General features: G+C 56.2%; 1 protein-coding gene across 2 annotated transcripts in view; it reads right to left on the reverse strand.

Annotated features, from left to right (window-relative positions):
* Positions 1-2,928: 2,928 nt before the first annotated feature.
* ARRDC1 (arrestin domain containing 1) overlaps positions 2,929-15,637 on the reverse strand; it is a 40,056-nt gene continuing 27,347 nt past the window's right edge. Inside the window, exons 3-8 of one of the 2 annotated variants that reach the window (XM_054220964.1) lie at positions 11,309-11,359; positions 10,584-10,738; positions 9,917-10,099; positions 9,357-9,533; positions 8,762-9,173; positions 2,929-7,758 (exon numbers count right to left, since the gene is read on the reverse strand). In XM_054220964.1, coding sequence (XP_054076939.1) covers positions 7,694-7,758; positions 8,762-9,173; positions 9,357-9,533; positions 9,917-10,099; positions 10,584-10,738; positions 11,309-11,359 — 1,043 coding nt within the window. In that variant the 3' untranslated portion in view covers positions 2,929-7,693. Of the gene's footprint in view, positions 7,759-8,725; positions 9,174-9,356; positions 9,534-9,916; positions 10,100-10,583; positions 10,739-11,308; positions 11,360-15,637 lie in introns of both variants that reach the window. The other variant, XM_054220963.1, reaches the window with a different exon arrangement.

A 15,637-nucleotide genomic window follows, 5' to 3' on the forward strand; every position in this document is an offset into this window, starting at 1 on the left:
GCGTCATGGCGGCGCCCGTCAGGAGGCTGCCGTACAGCTGGAGCCGGGCGGGGGGGGTGGGATGGAGACGGGGTGAGACGGGGACAGGGGTGGGACGGGGACAGGCGTGGGGACGGGGCCCCTCGGCCCCACCGACATCCCCAGAGCGCAGATTCGTTACTGTTTGTACCGAGACGGCAGCACCAGCCTCTCGCACCGCGGGTTTTATCCCACCGCCCACGGCGGGGGGGTGGGGAGAGCACCAGCCACTCCTAATTGAGCAGATAATGAATTTCCCAAACTCTCATGAATGCCCCGCCATGACGGTGTCCAGCACTTGCCCAAAAAACCTAAACAAAATCCGTGCAAGATCCCCCAGAAAGAGTCACAAAGTCCCTCCATCCTCCTGCCAAAAAAAAAAAAAAAAATTATCCTTTAAAAATCGTCTTCTTTTGCAGCTGCTCCCACTTTTGTGTTATTTTCAGCCTGGCGTGTGCAAGGTCTGAGGCGCCCAGGATGGACGGGGGGAAGAGGGAGCAGCTCGCCGCGCTCCGGCCCCGGAGGACCCTGGGGACGGGTGCCCTCCGTCCCCTTCGCTCCCTTCCCGCACCCCCAGCAGCTGCTTCCCCCCTCCCCAGTCCCGCTGGGCCCCTGCTAATGCCCAGGCCTGTAAATCCATGATTGCAAAACAATTAGCTCTTTTACGGCTCCTGAGTAAAGCAAGAGATACTGCACGAGGGGGAGATAAACACCTCTGAGGGCTCCTTGGCCCCAGAGCTGCTGCCGGCGTCGCCGGGGGGACGCGGGGACAGGCAATCCCTGATGGGGAACACTTGATTCTTGGAGGGAAACAGGAGCCTTCGAGCGCCCTGATGTCAATTAATACATTTATTATCAGCTGTCGGGAGGAACAATGTCCCCTCCCGTGGTCCACGGCTGAGCTCCTGCAGCCCCTCGCCGACCCCTTGCTCTGTGACGACCCCTCGCTCCACGATGAGACCCTGCTCCTCCCCGACCCCTCTCTCCATGACGAGACCTCGCTCCTCTCGGGGGGCAGGCGGCCATGGGGGTGGGCTCGCTCTGCAGCGAGACCCTCGTCCTCCAGCACTGCGAGCGGCACGGGCCGCGGGGGTGAAGAGCCGTGGCCACCATCTGCTTCTGGAGACCTTCTCCAGGAGCCTGGTCCCAGTGCCGGGGTCACACCGGGGGGTTCCAGCGCCGCCGCAGCGTGGGTGCTCCCCTCGACCGGCTCCGTGGGCGGCCATGGCTGCACCAGGAGATGCGTTTCGTGGCACCGGGAGGATTCAGGGCAGCAGGGCACGGGGTGGGCAGCGGTGCCACCGCGCAGACCCGGGCAACTCGGGATTCGGCCCATCTTTTGACAACAAAGCGACCTTGACAGCCCCAGGCACCGGGGACGCGGGCCATGGTGGCTCCTCCATTGAGCCCGGCCCTCGGCCACTCCCGGCCCGGGCCCGATCCCTGTGGGGACCCCCGGGGAGGAGGGACGGACCCCAGAATCCCCCTCAGCGCCTCAGGGGAGGCCCCAAGGTACGGCGAGAGACGCTGGCGGCCGCCGGCAGAGGAGGGGAGGGTAGGCCCCGCCGAGGCCCCAGGGCCCGGCCCGGTGGTGGCGGCGGCGGCGGCTGCTGCTGCCCCCGCCCGGCCGCGCCGCGGTCAAAATAAGAGTCCCCGGGCCTGAGGCGGGACCCGCCGCCTCCTCCCGCCACAGCGGCCCCCACGGCAATTTAGCAGCAGCTTATTTATTAATTAATCCACCCCGCCCCAACGACAATCCCAACCCCTCCGGTGCCTCCCGCTCTTCGGGGACCCGGGGGGGCTGCGGGGGTCCGTGGCCTCCTGAGCCGGCCCAGGAGGGTGGTGGCGGGGATGGGTGTCCTTCCCCCTCCGCCCCCCGCCCCGGGATGGAGCTAGGGCTCCCCGCACAAAGCAGGACCACCAGCACCTGGAAATGGTGCCTCAGGAAAGCTCCAAGCGTCACCGTGGAACATCGCCACCATCCCACCCGGCACAGGGGATGCCCAGCTTGGCGCGGGAAGCGGCCATGGAGGGAGGCAGGGAATCACCTGCTCCCGCGAACCACCTCGCACCCAGCTCCCAGCACCCACGGCACCCTCGCGCCAGCCTCTGGGACAGGGGCGAGGGACACTGGTGGGGAAAGACAGACGATCAGGGTCCGGTGGCACTTCACCAGCCTTTGCAGGAGCTCCATCCTTCCCAGCTGGAGCCGGGGACGCTGCGGCCACTGGGATGAACCTCCCTGGGCTGTGGGGAAAGGAAGGGGCTCGTGCAAGAAGCAAAAATAACTGGGAACGCGCAGAGCCCTTGCAGCCCGCCACGGCCCTCGGCCCACCTCGAGCCCCGCAGCTCCACCGCTTGAGCCTCGTCTGCCAATTGATGTGAACGGGGCGAGAAGATCGGTTTGGCAACCAACTCCCCGTTTCCCTGAAGCGGCTGCTGCGAGCCTGGGCCAGCGTGGAGCCAGCAAAGGGCTTGGCCATGGCGGCTCCATGTCCGTCCCTGAAGCCGGGCGGACACCGCCCTCTCCCGCACCAAGCAGGGCCAGCAGGGACCCACCGCCACATCCCGGGATTCCTGCCCGCAGGAAGAGAACGACCCAACTGCCCCGGTGCTTCCTCCGCCTGGGAGAGGGGGTCTTTCCAGCTGCATCTTCCTCCATCACCGCAGTGAGGGAGGCTTTAGATCAGCCCCCACACCTCTGCCCACCCCAGCGGCTCCCCAATAATTTGGAGGAGACGTGGCTTTGCTTTAGCGTCAGCCATAAATCAGCTCTGGAGCTTCAGCCGTAGACGTGTATGCCTCTTCTGAAAGCCAGCAGCTGCTTCTTGCCCTCCCGGCAGGTATGGGCGCTCAGACGGCGCTCATCACACATTCACCCCCAGCAAAAGCACCCACGGTCTTAAAAAAGGAAAGCTTTATTGACATTTTTTTCAGTTCTTTACATTTGGTGGTTTAAAACCCAGGACAAAAAAAAATATTCCCAAGAAGCAGCCATGGGAAACATGTTTACATTTTAAAACCCAGTAATAAATTGCACAGAAGTCTTAGATTGTACAGAGCCATCACAAATATTGTCGTATAAAACCCCCAAATCTGTAAAGAGAACCACAGGAATAAAGAATTACAGCCACGAGTATTGGTACAAGAAAGGGCACAAGTTTTGAGAATTTTGCCCCACCGGTCCCTCCTGGGGAGGAGGGATGGGACATTCCTGTTGCAGATAGTTGGAAATACTTTAAAATACAGCATAAAAACCAAACAGACCCCAGAACACCCTTTATCTTCTCTCTTGTGCTGGCTCAACAGGAAAACTTCCTAGCAGGAAATACTTACTTACAAAACTACTTAAAGTTTAGTGGAGAGCTAAAAAAGAATCACTGTCCAGCAAAGAGAAGAGCCTTCGCGCCCCCCCATCTCCCCGTTCCCCATCTCCCACAGGCAGCGGGACGGCAGGTGCCCAAGCGGAGCGTGGTAGGACACGAACAACACTGAAAAAGCCAAAAATATGGAGGCGGCACATGTGGAGACCGGGACAAGAACAAAGCCATGAAGGACAAAAAAGAAGCAGCAGAAAAAAAACCCCACACAACAGAAACAACAACAAAAAACCCCCCAGGACAGATGATATTTTTGGTATTTTCCATTGAATGCTGAGTTTGGAAACAATTAGCTCACAAGCTTCACTCGCGCCCCACCGCTTCCCCTCCCCATTTCAAACAAAACCAAAAAACAATTGCTTGCAAATTTGAGCCAGGAATTGGAATGAATTCCTGCGCGCTGAAGTTTTTTTACCCAGAGCTGGGTTTGGAAAAAAAAAAAAAAAAAAAGTTTTTTTTTCCCTCTTTATTCCATAGTCCTGAAAAGAGGAGAGAGGGATGACCCGGGGCCTGGAGGAGCTCCCCAGGACTTCAAGAGGTTGAAGCCGGAGAGGCTGGGGAGAAGAGGGAGCAGCGAGGCAGAGCACAGGGGGACTTGTCCGCTCGTCCTCTCCAGAGGGGAACACGCTCACACCCAAACACGGGTTTTAGCCCCATCGTGCTCATCCAAAGTACTCATTTACCCTGAGGACCTTGCTGTCACTGCGCCCTGAGGCCACAGCTGCGGGTAGGTTTAAGAAGAGCTGGACTAACTCCTCCATCCTGCAGTCCCGGACCGTTTCAAAGCGGTCCCTGAAACATGAGGGAGGATCTTTGTGTCAGGCTTCGGTTCCCTGCCGCAGCGCTGGGGGACGTTGGCAACCACAGCGCTTTGCCAGTTGTTCCTGTCCGCTTGCACAACAGCGAGGTTGCTCAGAGGCATCCGGAGGGTGCCAACCTGCTGCACCCTGGCCAGAGCCGCCTCCACGGTCTCCGAGAGGCCTCTCCCTGCAGGAGCTGTGCGTGCCCAGCCCCAGCATCCAGAAGAACGAGGACCACCATGAGGTCCAGCTCTCATCCTTCCTTCTCCCTTCACAGCAGCCTGCGGAGATGGACACTGGAGATGGACACTCCTCACCGGCGGAAGATGCCCGCTTGCTCCTTGCTTTGCAAAGGGGACTCCCATGTACAGCGAGAGGTGCTGAAGGACCAGTTTGTAGCAAATATAATTCAGGTGAGGAAGCTTGGGTGCACAGGAACACTGCAGAGACGTGGGGCACAGCACAGGAGCTGTGTGAGATACAGCTGGCCTCTCCTCTCCATGGTCCCCACTAAGAATGGGGCATCCCCAACTCTAAAGGTTAAGCGAGGAGGACAGACACTGTCTGGGGGTCTAGAAGGGCAGCCCAGTGGCTCTGGCCACAGTAACCAAACAACATTCAAGTTTTCCAGCCAAGGAACACGGCCTGGACACATCACCAGCAGCTTGGCTTCAAGGATGGAGAACAGGGAATTGGGAACCCAGTCGCGGCACAAGCTGCCTCTCCCAGGCCCCAGCTGGGTCAGGAGCCCAACTCAGCATGTCCAGAAGCACTGACAGCTCACAGGAATTTCTCCAGAGGCGTGGAAGGGATTTGAGTTGAGGGTGAAAGGAGGGATACGTACTGCCGACAGCAAGGAAGGCCAGAGGAGCTACGGGCTGAGCCAGGCAAAACAGGTTCACTAATTGGGAGGATGAGGAAGAGGACTGGGGAAGAGACGTACCATTAAGAACAAACAAGCACCTGCCTTTGACTCCCTGCGTATCAAGAATGCTTTCCGTGGCAGGCACAGGCCACCAGGCAAAGGGGAGAGTCCGAAATAATAAAAGCTGGGCAGAAGCGTAAGTTGAGCAGAGGGCGAAGAAGGATCCTCACATCTGAGACACACCTCAGGCTACTCGCAATGACAACATCTGGGCAACACCTACATGCTTCAGCGATGGTAACGCCAAACTGTGGGTGCAGGGAGGAGCCTTCTTCCATTTTTATCCAAAACTTAGTGAAATGATGGTCTCCAGCCCTTCCAGCCAGACCTTGGCTGTTCCATCTCCATCCTCCTCCACTCTCCCCTCCCTCCCCACCGGTCACCTCTCCAGTCAGACAGCAGAGACCCACAGGCCACCTGGACAAGCCACGGCTTGGGGACACAGGGCCAGGGGAAGCAGCAGTGCGGTGGCTGCTCTCTCCAGAGCCCAGCCCACATGGTGCCAAACTCCCTCCAACCACCTGGAACAAGGAAGCCAGCTCCACGGTCAGGCTGCACCGTGCGTCTTCTCCCCGAGGTCCCCATCCTTCCCGGGGAGAGCAAAAAAACTTGCTTCATTTGGCAAGAAATTGGCAAGGTGCATTCCTGGATTTGGCATGAACAGGCACATGGATAAACATCAGAAATGGATGAAAAAGCACAGCATTTCTCTTAGAATAATTTATTAAATACAGCATTAAAATTTGTATTTATGAATTCAATCATTAAAAACAGAACTTCATCTCATATATATATATATATATTCAGGGACAATGACAATCATTCTATCAACATTGGTGCATGTTGTGCCAGCACTGCTCAGAACGGCACCTTCTCTACGCTATCTTTAAAGCAGTTCAACACTTAAAAAAAAAAAAGAAATAATACAAAAGAAAATAAAAAGCATTTGCAAAGAAAGAGTGCAAAGCAGGGCTTGTCCCCAGCTGCCTGCTGGGGGTGTGCAGAGGCGGGCCGAGGTGAGGAGGCAGGGGCTGTCGTGCTCCTAACAGGTTTGGTAGCTATCGCCCGCCCAGCGAGAGGCAGCGTGGAGACCAACTCTCAGAGGTGCCAAAGGTCTCCACTCCACAGTTTCAGCCGTGGCTGGATGCCCGCGGCTCTAAAGTATCTGGTTTGTGGTTTCCTCAGCTTGGGCAGTCGATACTAAAAAAGCTAAACAAGGAGACGGGGTCGGGGGGCGGGGGAAGCGCAAAAGAAAAATGTTTTACATCTACCAGCTTCTTCCCCCGACCTGCCAGGTCCAGCAGAGGCTGCAAATGAAGCGGAGCACTTTGTGTTCCCGCTCACCCATTTTCGCATCCTGCTGTGGCTCGAGGGGCAGCTCAGGACACGAGCGGTAAACCAGTACCGGCGAGAGCAGTCCCAGGCCAAGCACCTCGCGCGCTGCCTGGGCGGCGTGGAGACGCCCGGCCGAGCCTGGAGGGAGGGTCGTCCCACAGGGAAGGGCTTCCACGGACAGGGTCCTTGGGCAGACTCAGAGGTAGCATCGGACAGACTTTTGTAACTTGATTGTCATGTAATTCTGGCCTGCCGAAGGCAGCCGCAGCTGGGATGGAGGGAGCACCCTGCAGGGGTGGGAGATGGGACAGGGGGCACGTGGTCCCCCCGCTTGCAGACCGGTGAGTGCTGTTCATCCCGGGCGCCGCAGTCCGGCAGCGAGCAAGGATGGATTGACTGTCTCCTACGGGGCTTTTCAGAGAAAAGTCGCTCTTGCTGAAAAAGGCCAGAAGCTGCTGCTGGGCACCCCCGGGAGCAGCGGGCTCTCCCTCACAGCTCACCAGGGCCTCCTGGGTTATGAGCCAGTGCCCCAGCGAGCTCCCCGCTGCCAGAGCCCGCTCTCCTCTCTCCACAGGCAGGCAGCGGTGCAGCCCCCTGCGAGAGGGCCAGAGGCTGCCGGTCACTCACCCCACAACACAGGTATAGCGAGGGCTTGTGCTTTTGGCTTTTTAAGAGTCCCTGACCTTCCGAACCTGCCTACTCCAAGAAACCTCCTGTTTCAGCTACCCTTAGGACCTACAAGGACAAGGAGGAAGGGCTGTCAAAACCATTTCTGGAGAGCACACGGCCCCTAAAAGAGAAGAGAAAGTCCACACAGCCCAGCCTTTGCCTACAGTGGAGACATGCCAAGTCAGGAGCATTTCAGATAAGGCATCGCAGGTGCTTTGATAGTAAAGCAGTTAGTGTTGACTACAGTACTTTAAACACAGGCTGCTGCAGAGGGCATCCCTGGGGCAAAACCGGTTCTCCAGCACTTGGTGAAGCAGGAGATGGCTGGTTCAGTTTCCCAGACCTCTCCTACACACACACACAGGCTGCTCTGGCTGCCCGTTTTGTTTTTTTTTCCCCCCTCCCTAGAAAGAGACTTAAAAAGCCCAGGATGGGATGTGCCATTTACCCCGACAAGCAGCCAGAGAGATAAAAAGACGCCTTGTGCTGTACCAGACTTTGCAGTAGGCAGGCGAGCCGTGGCGCCTGGGGGTGGGCAGCGCCAGCGGGGCTCCAAGCAGGGGAGGCTAGTTGCCGTTGCTGATGCTGGAGTTGGCACTGCTGCAGCTCTGCTCGTAGGATGGAGGCGCCTCTGCGGGGGAAAGAAAGAATAAGAGTGGTTACGGTGGGTGTTTGGGAGGTTCCCTTCACCCCAGCCTATGTAACTCGGTGAAGTAAAGCACGCTGCTAACACGTCCACGTGGCATGCACACAGGGACTCTCTCTACAGGACCCTACAACCTGCCCCACTGAAATATATGGGGATTGCGTGTGGTACCCCTTCTGCACACGCAGAATTTGAGTCAGCCAGTCCCATCCCTGTCCTGATACCTAAAGGGTATCAGGACCTAATACCTAACCTAGGGGTTAAAATCAGCGCCTCAAAGTCCTGTTCTGTTCCTCCCCTTCTTTCACAAGCATCCTCAGGTACTCCAGCACCCCCAGATCACAGGTGACCCGTGCTCCGTGTGCCCCAAGCCAGGGCCGAAGTGACACATCGAGTGTCTCGTTACTCCGGTGCCACAGATGGGTTTATTTGGGTAGGACCGTGCTAACAGTCTGTCTGCGCCAACAGACACCGCTGGTCCCTGCCACCCCAGCTGCCTGGGACGAGCACGGCTCCAGGAATCCAACGTGTTGGGATTTCCCCAAGCTTTTCCACTCTGGACAGTCTCTCAGCTCCCGCCCCCACAGCTTGTGTCTCCAGCCCAGCTGCAGGCCCACTCCAAGTCAGACAGAAGATTTCAGTTACATCATTTTCCTGGCTCTGCTCCCACCAGCCTCACCACAAGCCAAGAAGTTTTTCTATCAGTGGGAGGCTGAAAGCTCCTTTAAGAACAGGGAGATCCTCTCACGACAAGCCCAGGGCAGGCACGGGCGTAGACGTGGGAACGGACAGCCAGCTTTTACAGCTGGAAAGGGGACTCCTCCGGAGGCTAAAGCAGGCAGAGAGATCTCATGATCCCCTCTGACATCAGCCCCTGGCATGCTGACATCCCTATATTGCCACCCAGTTTGCAGCCAGCAAAGAGACTCTTGTAGGAGGAGACATTCACTACCATGCTGCCAGTCCGTGGAGATCTCAGGCTGCTCACCGTATGGGTAGCCCCATGTGCTGTACTCCGGAGGCAAAATGAGGGAGCTGGCCGTGGGGACCGGCACCACGTTCCCCTCAGCATAGTAAGGGACAGTGGCTCCCGTCGACAGGCAGAGCGTGGGATGGTTTGGGGAGCCCGTCTGCTCCGAGTCCACCCTTATCTCCTGGAAGCTCAGTCCTGGGGCGTAGCTAAACGGCTGCTGCTGGGAATGGCTTTTGGTGGGGATCAAGACATTGTCCATCGGGTGGTAACCGCTGGCAGCCTCCTCTTCCTCTGGGGGGGCACTGGGTACCACTGCAGATGGTATGTGCTGGATGGACCGGGAGGGGCTCATGGGCACCCTGTTCACAGCAATGTTACCAATATAAATGGGGAGAGTGACCGAAACCTCTGGCGACTTGAGGGAAACCTGGAAGAGAAGGAAAAACAGTGGCATCCTCTTCGTTATACACTGCACTGGGAAGGTTCACCTGATATGAGGGCCACCCTCACCACACAGCTACGGAGTTCAGCGATCGAGCTCAACCCAGAAGGGAGCACAGAAGTTGCGGCACAGCCCACTGGAGCTCCCCAGGAGCATCGAGGTACTCACTTGGATGTAGTAGTCGATATGTATGAGGCTACAGCCCTGCAGAATGGACTGAGGCAGTGCCGGAACAAGGATCTGCTCCTTCCATTCTGCATGTTTCCAGGCTTTCACTCCCGAACCTTCCACCTCCGCGATGGTCCTCAGGTCGTAAATCCAGCGCTTGGATTTATAAGCCACTTTCTGCACAGACAGGAGAAAATAACAGCTAGCAGAAAGGTTGCAAATGGCCCTCTGTCTCCCACAAACATTAAGTCAGGAGACAAAACCACCCAACTGCTTCGTCAAATAAGCACAAGCAAAAACTTAACGTGCATATTATAGAGCAGAAATACCCATCATTATATGAGAGACTGAGTTGGCACAAGCAAGACAAACTCTACCAGCTCTTTCCCCAGGAAGGCAGAGAGAAATTGGAGTTAGCCAGAGGTCTGGACTCCTCTCTGCCACCTCCCAGTTACACACAGGAGACGCACAATGTGGCGAGAACTGCCCCAGTTTCCTAGAGGCCTCAGGGGGGTGGATCTACCAACACAAGCCGAAGAATCACCCTTTCAGGTGCTTACCTGGAGCAGACTGGCTACCACAGCCCCGGTGTCCCGGCCCGATTTGTTCTCTATGTCCGTGCGGAGCTGGATTGCTTGCCCCACGATGTACCCTTTCAGATCCGAGGTGGCGGTCAAGATAATGTTGCCACTTTTCACAAGCTTGTAGTTGAACTTCTTGGTGATTGACATAGTGTTGGGCTGCTGCAGGACAGCAGAGAGACAGAGATGTTGGCTCAAGAGAGTCAGAGAACCTCCAGGAAAACACTCAGAAATTCAAAACAAGCAAGCAGAAACATCTGGTCTAAAGAGGACGCAATGAACCAGCAATACAGCACTGCCCCAGACAACAGGTCTCTTCTCCATCCCCCCAGTTTTGCTGTCCTATTAGTTGTTCTTCCTTCTAAAGCAAGTTCCCCAAACCCAGGTCTCTACAAGCACCAGGTGCTATTGGCAAACACCTCTCTCTGCATGCTGAAAATTCACCTAAATCTTCCAAAGCAATGTGTGGAAGAGTCAAAAATGGCTGGGAGCAGGGACTGGTGTCAAGGCAGGACAGATCAGGAGCCCCTGTCCTGCTCTTGCACAGTCAGAGAGTTGTCCAACCACCCAGCTATTCTCCAGACAGCACACAAGGGCAAGTGCAGAAGCCTTGGAACCTCCCAGCCCTGCTCCTCTTTGTTCTCACCTCAATGTCGGGGATGTCGTTCAAGTTGAGAGGGCAGAGAACATAGAAGATCTTGTTGCACTTGTAGTCCTTGGAGAAGCGAGGTGTGTCTATCACAGCTTTTACCTGATGGAGGACCTTGCCAAAAGGGCCTTCAAATGATGTAGGAGCAGAGGCTAGAATCAAGAGAGAGAAAGAAAAGGATCATAAGGCTGAGTCAGGCCAAGTGTTCCTGAACTGGAAATAGATAGTTACTATAAATATCTTCCCTCTTCACCCAAGGAGTTCTGCAAGTACCTTAGAGACAGAGCACGTGGGGATTCCCCCAAAGAAGACCTGGGACTGAACACTTAGGTCACTCGGAGACCTTGCTGCAACCTCCCTGCAGAAAGGATCCTCTGCAGCCACACATTCCAGAGCAGAGATCCTCTCTCCGAGCACACTGCCTGCAGGACGGCCGGTTGGCCACGGAACAGGCCTCCTGCGCACACCCAGAGAGCTCGCAAGGTCACACTTGGAGAGGCGTCAGTGACAGCTCAGACCTGGCTTTGCACCAACGCAGAAGGTACTCGCTTTTTTAAGCTCCTCTGCTGTCTGTGGATGACCTTACGCTCCCTCTAGCGTCTCCGGGCCAAGCTGCCAGCCTGCCTCTGCCATCCAGCCCGAGTCCCACTCAGCACAGCTCAAGAGGCCGCAAAAGCCCAGGCTTACATGGAGGTGCCTTTGGCTGTTTATCTGCATCGTACCTGGCAGCAGGAACTGGAAGGGAAAGTTGTGCTCTCCAGCTGTCAGGACCCCTGCGGGAAACAAGAGTAACAGGTAAGTGGGACAGGCCATCGCCTTGGAACAGGGTTTTTGGAGCACGATCTTCTGGAGAGAGGCCACCACCTGGGGAACAACACACAACTTCAGCTGCCTTCAGCCCACTGGACAACTCCATGCTCATCCTCCACATCCAACAAGCAGCACTTGAGTCAATGTAAGCATCTGCTGCCACCCACCTCGCCTCGGGACAGGGGACATCTCCATTCCCAATGACAAGTTCTGCAGTAAGATACTCCAGAAATAAGGTGGTTTGGGGCTGGATTTAAGGGATCCCAGTACCACAGCAAGTGGTTAGCCCCAAACTACCAACACAGGCCATGGAGAAGGGATGCTGTGTGTTCACCTCTCCTCAAGTAGGCTGCGGCCAGTCAGGTGGAAGGTAAGAAAGCAGAGGCACCAGCTGAGGGCAGTAAGGAGGTGTGGTGGGCATCAAGCCGCTATTGCCTTGGTCGCACACCAAGCCCCATGCAGATTGCACAGAGTTCAGGAGCTGGAACTAGAGGTCCATCTCCCAGGCCTAAACCCACACCCAGTCCTGAGAAGGGACCTGCAATACCTCAGCCCAGCTGACTAGACAACAGGAGCCTAGGAGATTTCCACAATGTTAAAACCTCAACACTGGTTTTCTTCAGCTGCAGCCCGCTCTGCAACGGCGACCTTGAGGGCACAGACCAGGGCCAAGACTCAGCACGGAGCTAAAACAACAGCTACAGACTCGGACTTGCTGACCCTACCCACCCTCCCACCCTCCCATCTAGGCTCCCAATTCCCTCCCAGGATAGCCACGGTGGCTGAACTGGACCCGCAGTAACATGAGGCAGCTCCCAAAGTTGCCTTCAGTAAGAAAAGCACTGAGGTTTATCCACCTTTGTTAAATAAGCGTAAACATGAGAGGTTTTGTTTTCAAGGGGGCAGTGCTAAGAGGAGACCTGGGTCTCCTCAAGCCGGGTTTATGCTGCTTTGTAGGACCATTGCTGGAGGTGCCAAGACTCTAGATGTGGCCAACTCTTCTGTTGATGCAAGACGGAGGAGGCAGCTTGCCCGACAGCCACATTGGCTCCGCAAGCTGACAGTAATAGAGTCCTGTCGTCAGGGGATTAAGCGGATTATGTGTCGGGGAGGTGGGAAAGAGAGAAGGGTAAATCCCCCCCCACTGACACTGCAACCCAGGTAAGGAGGCAGGGGAGGCGGCGTTTGGCTCGGTACAGCCTTCAGGCCCTGAAAAGCTGCACCTCTGCCCGCCGGCTCGCACAGCCACCCCATGGGGACCTAAGGACACGCCAGGTGGCTGCATCCCACCTGAGCGCAAAGGCAGGGAGAACAGATAATACGGCAAGTGACCCAGCACGTAGCGCTACAAAGGCAAGTCAGGAGAAACCTAAGAGATGCCCATTTATGCACTTCGCCCTTACAGAGAGGAGCAAGATTTGCTCGTTGCCATTACCCCACCCAGAACACCTCCTCAGTGATTTCCCTCCCCGTCCCCCAAATAAAATCCAATTATGTAGGCTAAAATGCAACACTCGGTCTTGTCACCAGGTGGAGGCACAAAGCCAGTCACCGCCTTCGCTGCCAGGCTGATGCCTCGCAGAGCTGGGACAGGCACCGCCGTGTGGGGCAGCTTCTCCTGTTCCCTTCTTGGGAAGCCTGGCTCGGGTAAAGGCAGCAGTTTGAGATGTAGCAGGTGCCTTTGCTTGTTGGTTACAGGGTAAAGCCTGGCTGATATGAATGAATCAACTAACCCAGTGCCTGTTTGCTGCTCCGAGGGTTTCTGCCTTTTATCAGGCACCATTCAACGTTGACCTTATACCCATTATCCTTACTTTTAGAAAGCGAATCGATAAACTGGAATACATCAACTCTCCTGTGCAGCTTCTGCATTGCAGTAAGGGGACGTGCTCCACCTGAAAGGGACACAATGCAGAAGAACGGCAGGTGGAGAGTCCCAAAGGGGATTGGCCACTGAGTTTCCACCCAGACCTGGAGACTTTCCAGCTGTCTGACCTGCAGAGCCCCAGAGGAGCACGCAGGCAGGGATTTCAAGTCTCCTGCTAGAAGCATGAAACTTCACAGCCTTTCCAGGACCCTTAGGAAGAGCTCACAGATTTCGCATAGCGAAAGTCCCTCTCCTACCTTACAGGCGGCATGATCCAACAAGTCATTTCAGTCAAGCTCCTGCCCGGCTCACACACGCTAACAGAAAGCCGGGCTGGAAGCGACCCTGCAAGCACTTCATGTTCACAGTTTCTAACCCCCTGCAGAAAACCAGGATCCTGAAGGTTGCTCCCAACGGTAGCACCGAGCGAGGCAATACGTTGTCCCAGCAACACGCGTGGCCAGCATCACTCACAGAGGATGGGGCTCAGCTGCTGGAGCCACTGCGTGACTTGGTGGCACTGATGCAGTTTCCCACTGGGTAGCCCAGCCTCCAAGTAAGTCGCCAGATGAGAACTGCCCACAGGTCAGGGCTGACCACCCCAACAGCTCAGATGAAGCCCAAGAGCCCAGAAACATGCTGGCTCACTGCATTCTCAGACTTACTGTCACCCCACCGGAGGCAGGGAGCAGCCTGCAAGTCTCTCCTGCAGCTCCTGCCTGCAACAAGCAGCCCACAAGGGCTGGAAAAGGCCGTTCCTGCTCCTCACGGCCAGTGATGAGTTCCAAGACCAGCCACAGCAGACTGAAGTCGTGCCCCGTCGCAGCTCGCGTGGGCCGAGGGCATCGCAGCAGTGCTTGGCTCGTGGCCACAAGAGCTCAGACGTCAGCCCTGCGCTGAGCAGGGAGCCAGGGAAACGCACTGAGCTCTGTTCTCCATTCCATTAAGCAGAGAGATTCTGCAGGCAATCAGCAATAGCTTTTGTTTTCAGACCTGCTCCTTCCAGCCCACAGTCTCCTTCCCCCAAAGAGAGAGAAGCATCTTCATGCCAGCCCTGGGATCCTCCACATGCAGGGAATTCTCCAGCAGGCCGGACCAAACACCCATGTCCTACCCACAGGCGCAGACACCACCGCATGCAGCTTCATTTACTAGCACGGCTAACAAACAGCCGGCTGCTCGCAGAGCCCAAAAATCCAGCTGAACGTCTGCGTTTCTTGCTCTTCTTGCAAGCACAGAGGCTGTTTGAGCAGGTTGCTGGTGCAGAGGCTAGGAGGGGCGGCAGCACCCTGAGCCCCACGACCAGCTGGGGACCCCCAACCCCGGCCGCAGGCACCCTCAAGCTGGCATTTTGATGATCCCGCTGATGAGCAAAGTGGAAGGGATGTGGGAGTTAATTGCCAAGAGCTAATTCAGAGACAAGGGTTAATAAAAATAGATGAAGAAAAACAGACGAACCTGACCAAGACAGGAGACTCCCATGAAAGCACGGGCACAATCCCGCATGCCTGGCAGAGCGACAAGGCAGCAGAGACTGCAAGCAAGTCTGGGTCCTACCTGCCTCCCACTGCGGGAAGGGGAGGCAGATATTTAGATGCTTGCCCCTCCTGGCAGGAGCTCCTCCAGCAAGGACACTGAATCCAACATGCCTTGGATTACAAAGCCATTTCGGGCTTTTGTCACCAGTCTCATGCCTTTGGCAGGTGGAAAGTTGGCAAGTTCCAAGCAAAGTCCCCCCCTTATACTGAGAACAGAGGTGGCAACTACTTTTAAACACTTCAGACATCAACTCTGCTCTTAAAGGCTGAGCTTCCATTTCCAAATGCTGACTAGTCTCGCTACAATGGGGAAAATCTGCAATTTCCCTTGTCCCAGCCACCCCGTGAGCGTGGGCAGGGCACAGGCTGACTTTGCCCCAACACCCAGCTACCTCTCGCATGGAAAATGGCAGCAAAAGCCACCTCAGCTCCCTGGGAGGGACACTCGCAGTGCTCACCTGTCCCACACAGCCACCGCGACAGCAGGACCGGGCAACATGTGCCCTGCTAGCCACACATGTGCCCTGGGGAGAATCCCCAGACCACAGCAGAGGAGACGCAGCATCGTGCGCAGCACACAGAGCCGTGCTGCCTGCCCTGCCACATCCGCTGTGCAACTCCAGCACCCAAGCAGCAAGGGGACACAACGCCCACGGGAAGCCACTCGCTGCCCCTGTCCCTCCAGCCCCGAGAGCTTCAAGTAAAAATCCAGGACATTTAATGTGATGTTGACCTGCAAGTTGACTTTGCAACAGAGACAGCTGTTGGCAGCAGGTGGAGGTGAGATGGTTTCCTCTGACATGCAGACATCCAGGAGGAGCAACGCTTTCTGGACG

This window comes from Rissa tridactyla, chromosome 14 (genome assembly GCF_028500815.1).
Source record: "Rissa tridactyla isolate bRisTri1 chromosome 14, bRisTri1.patW.cur.20221130, whole genome shotgun sequence".
NCBI classification, from domain to species: Eukaryota; Metazoa; Chordata; class Aves; order Charadriiformes; family Laridae; genus Rissa; species Rissa tridactyla.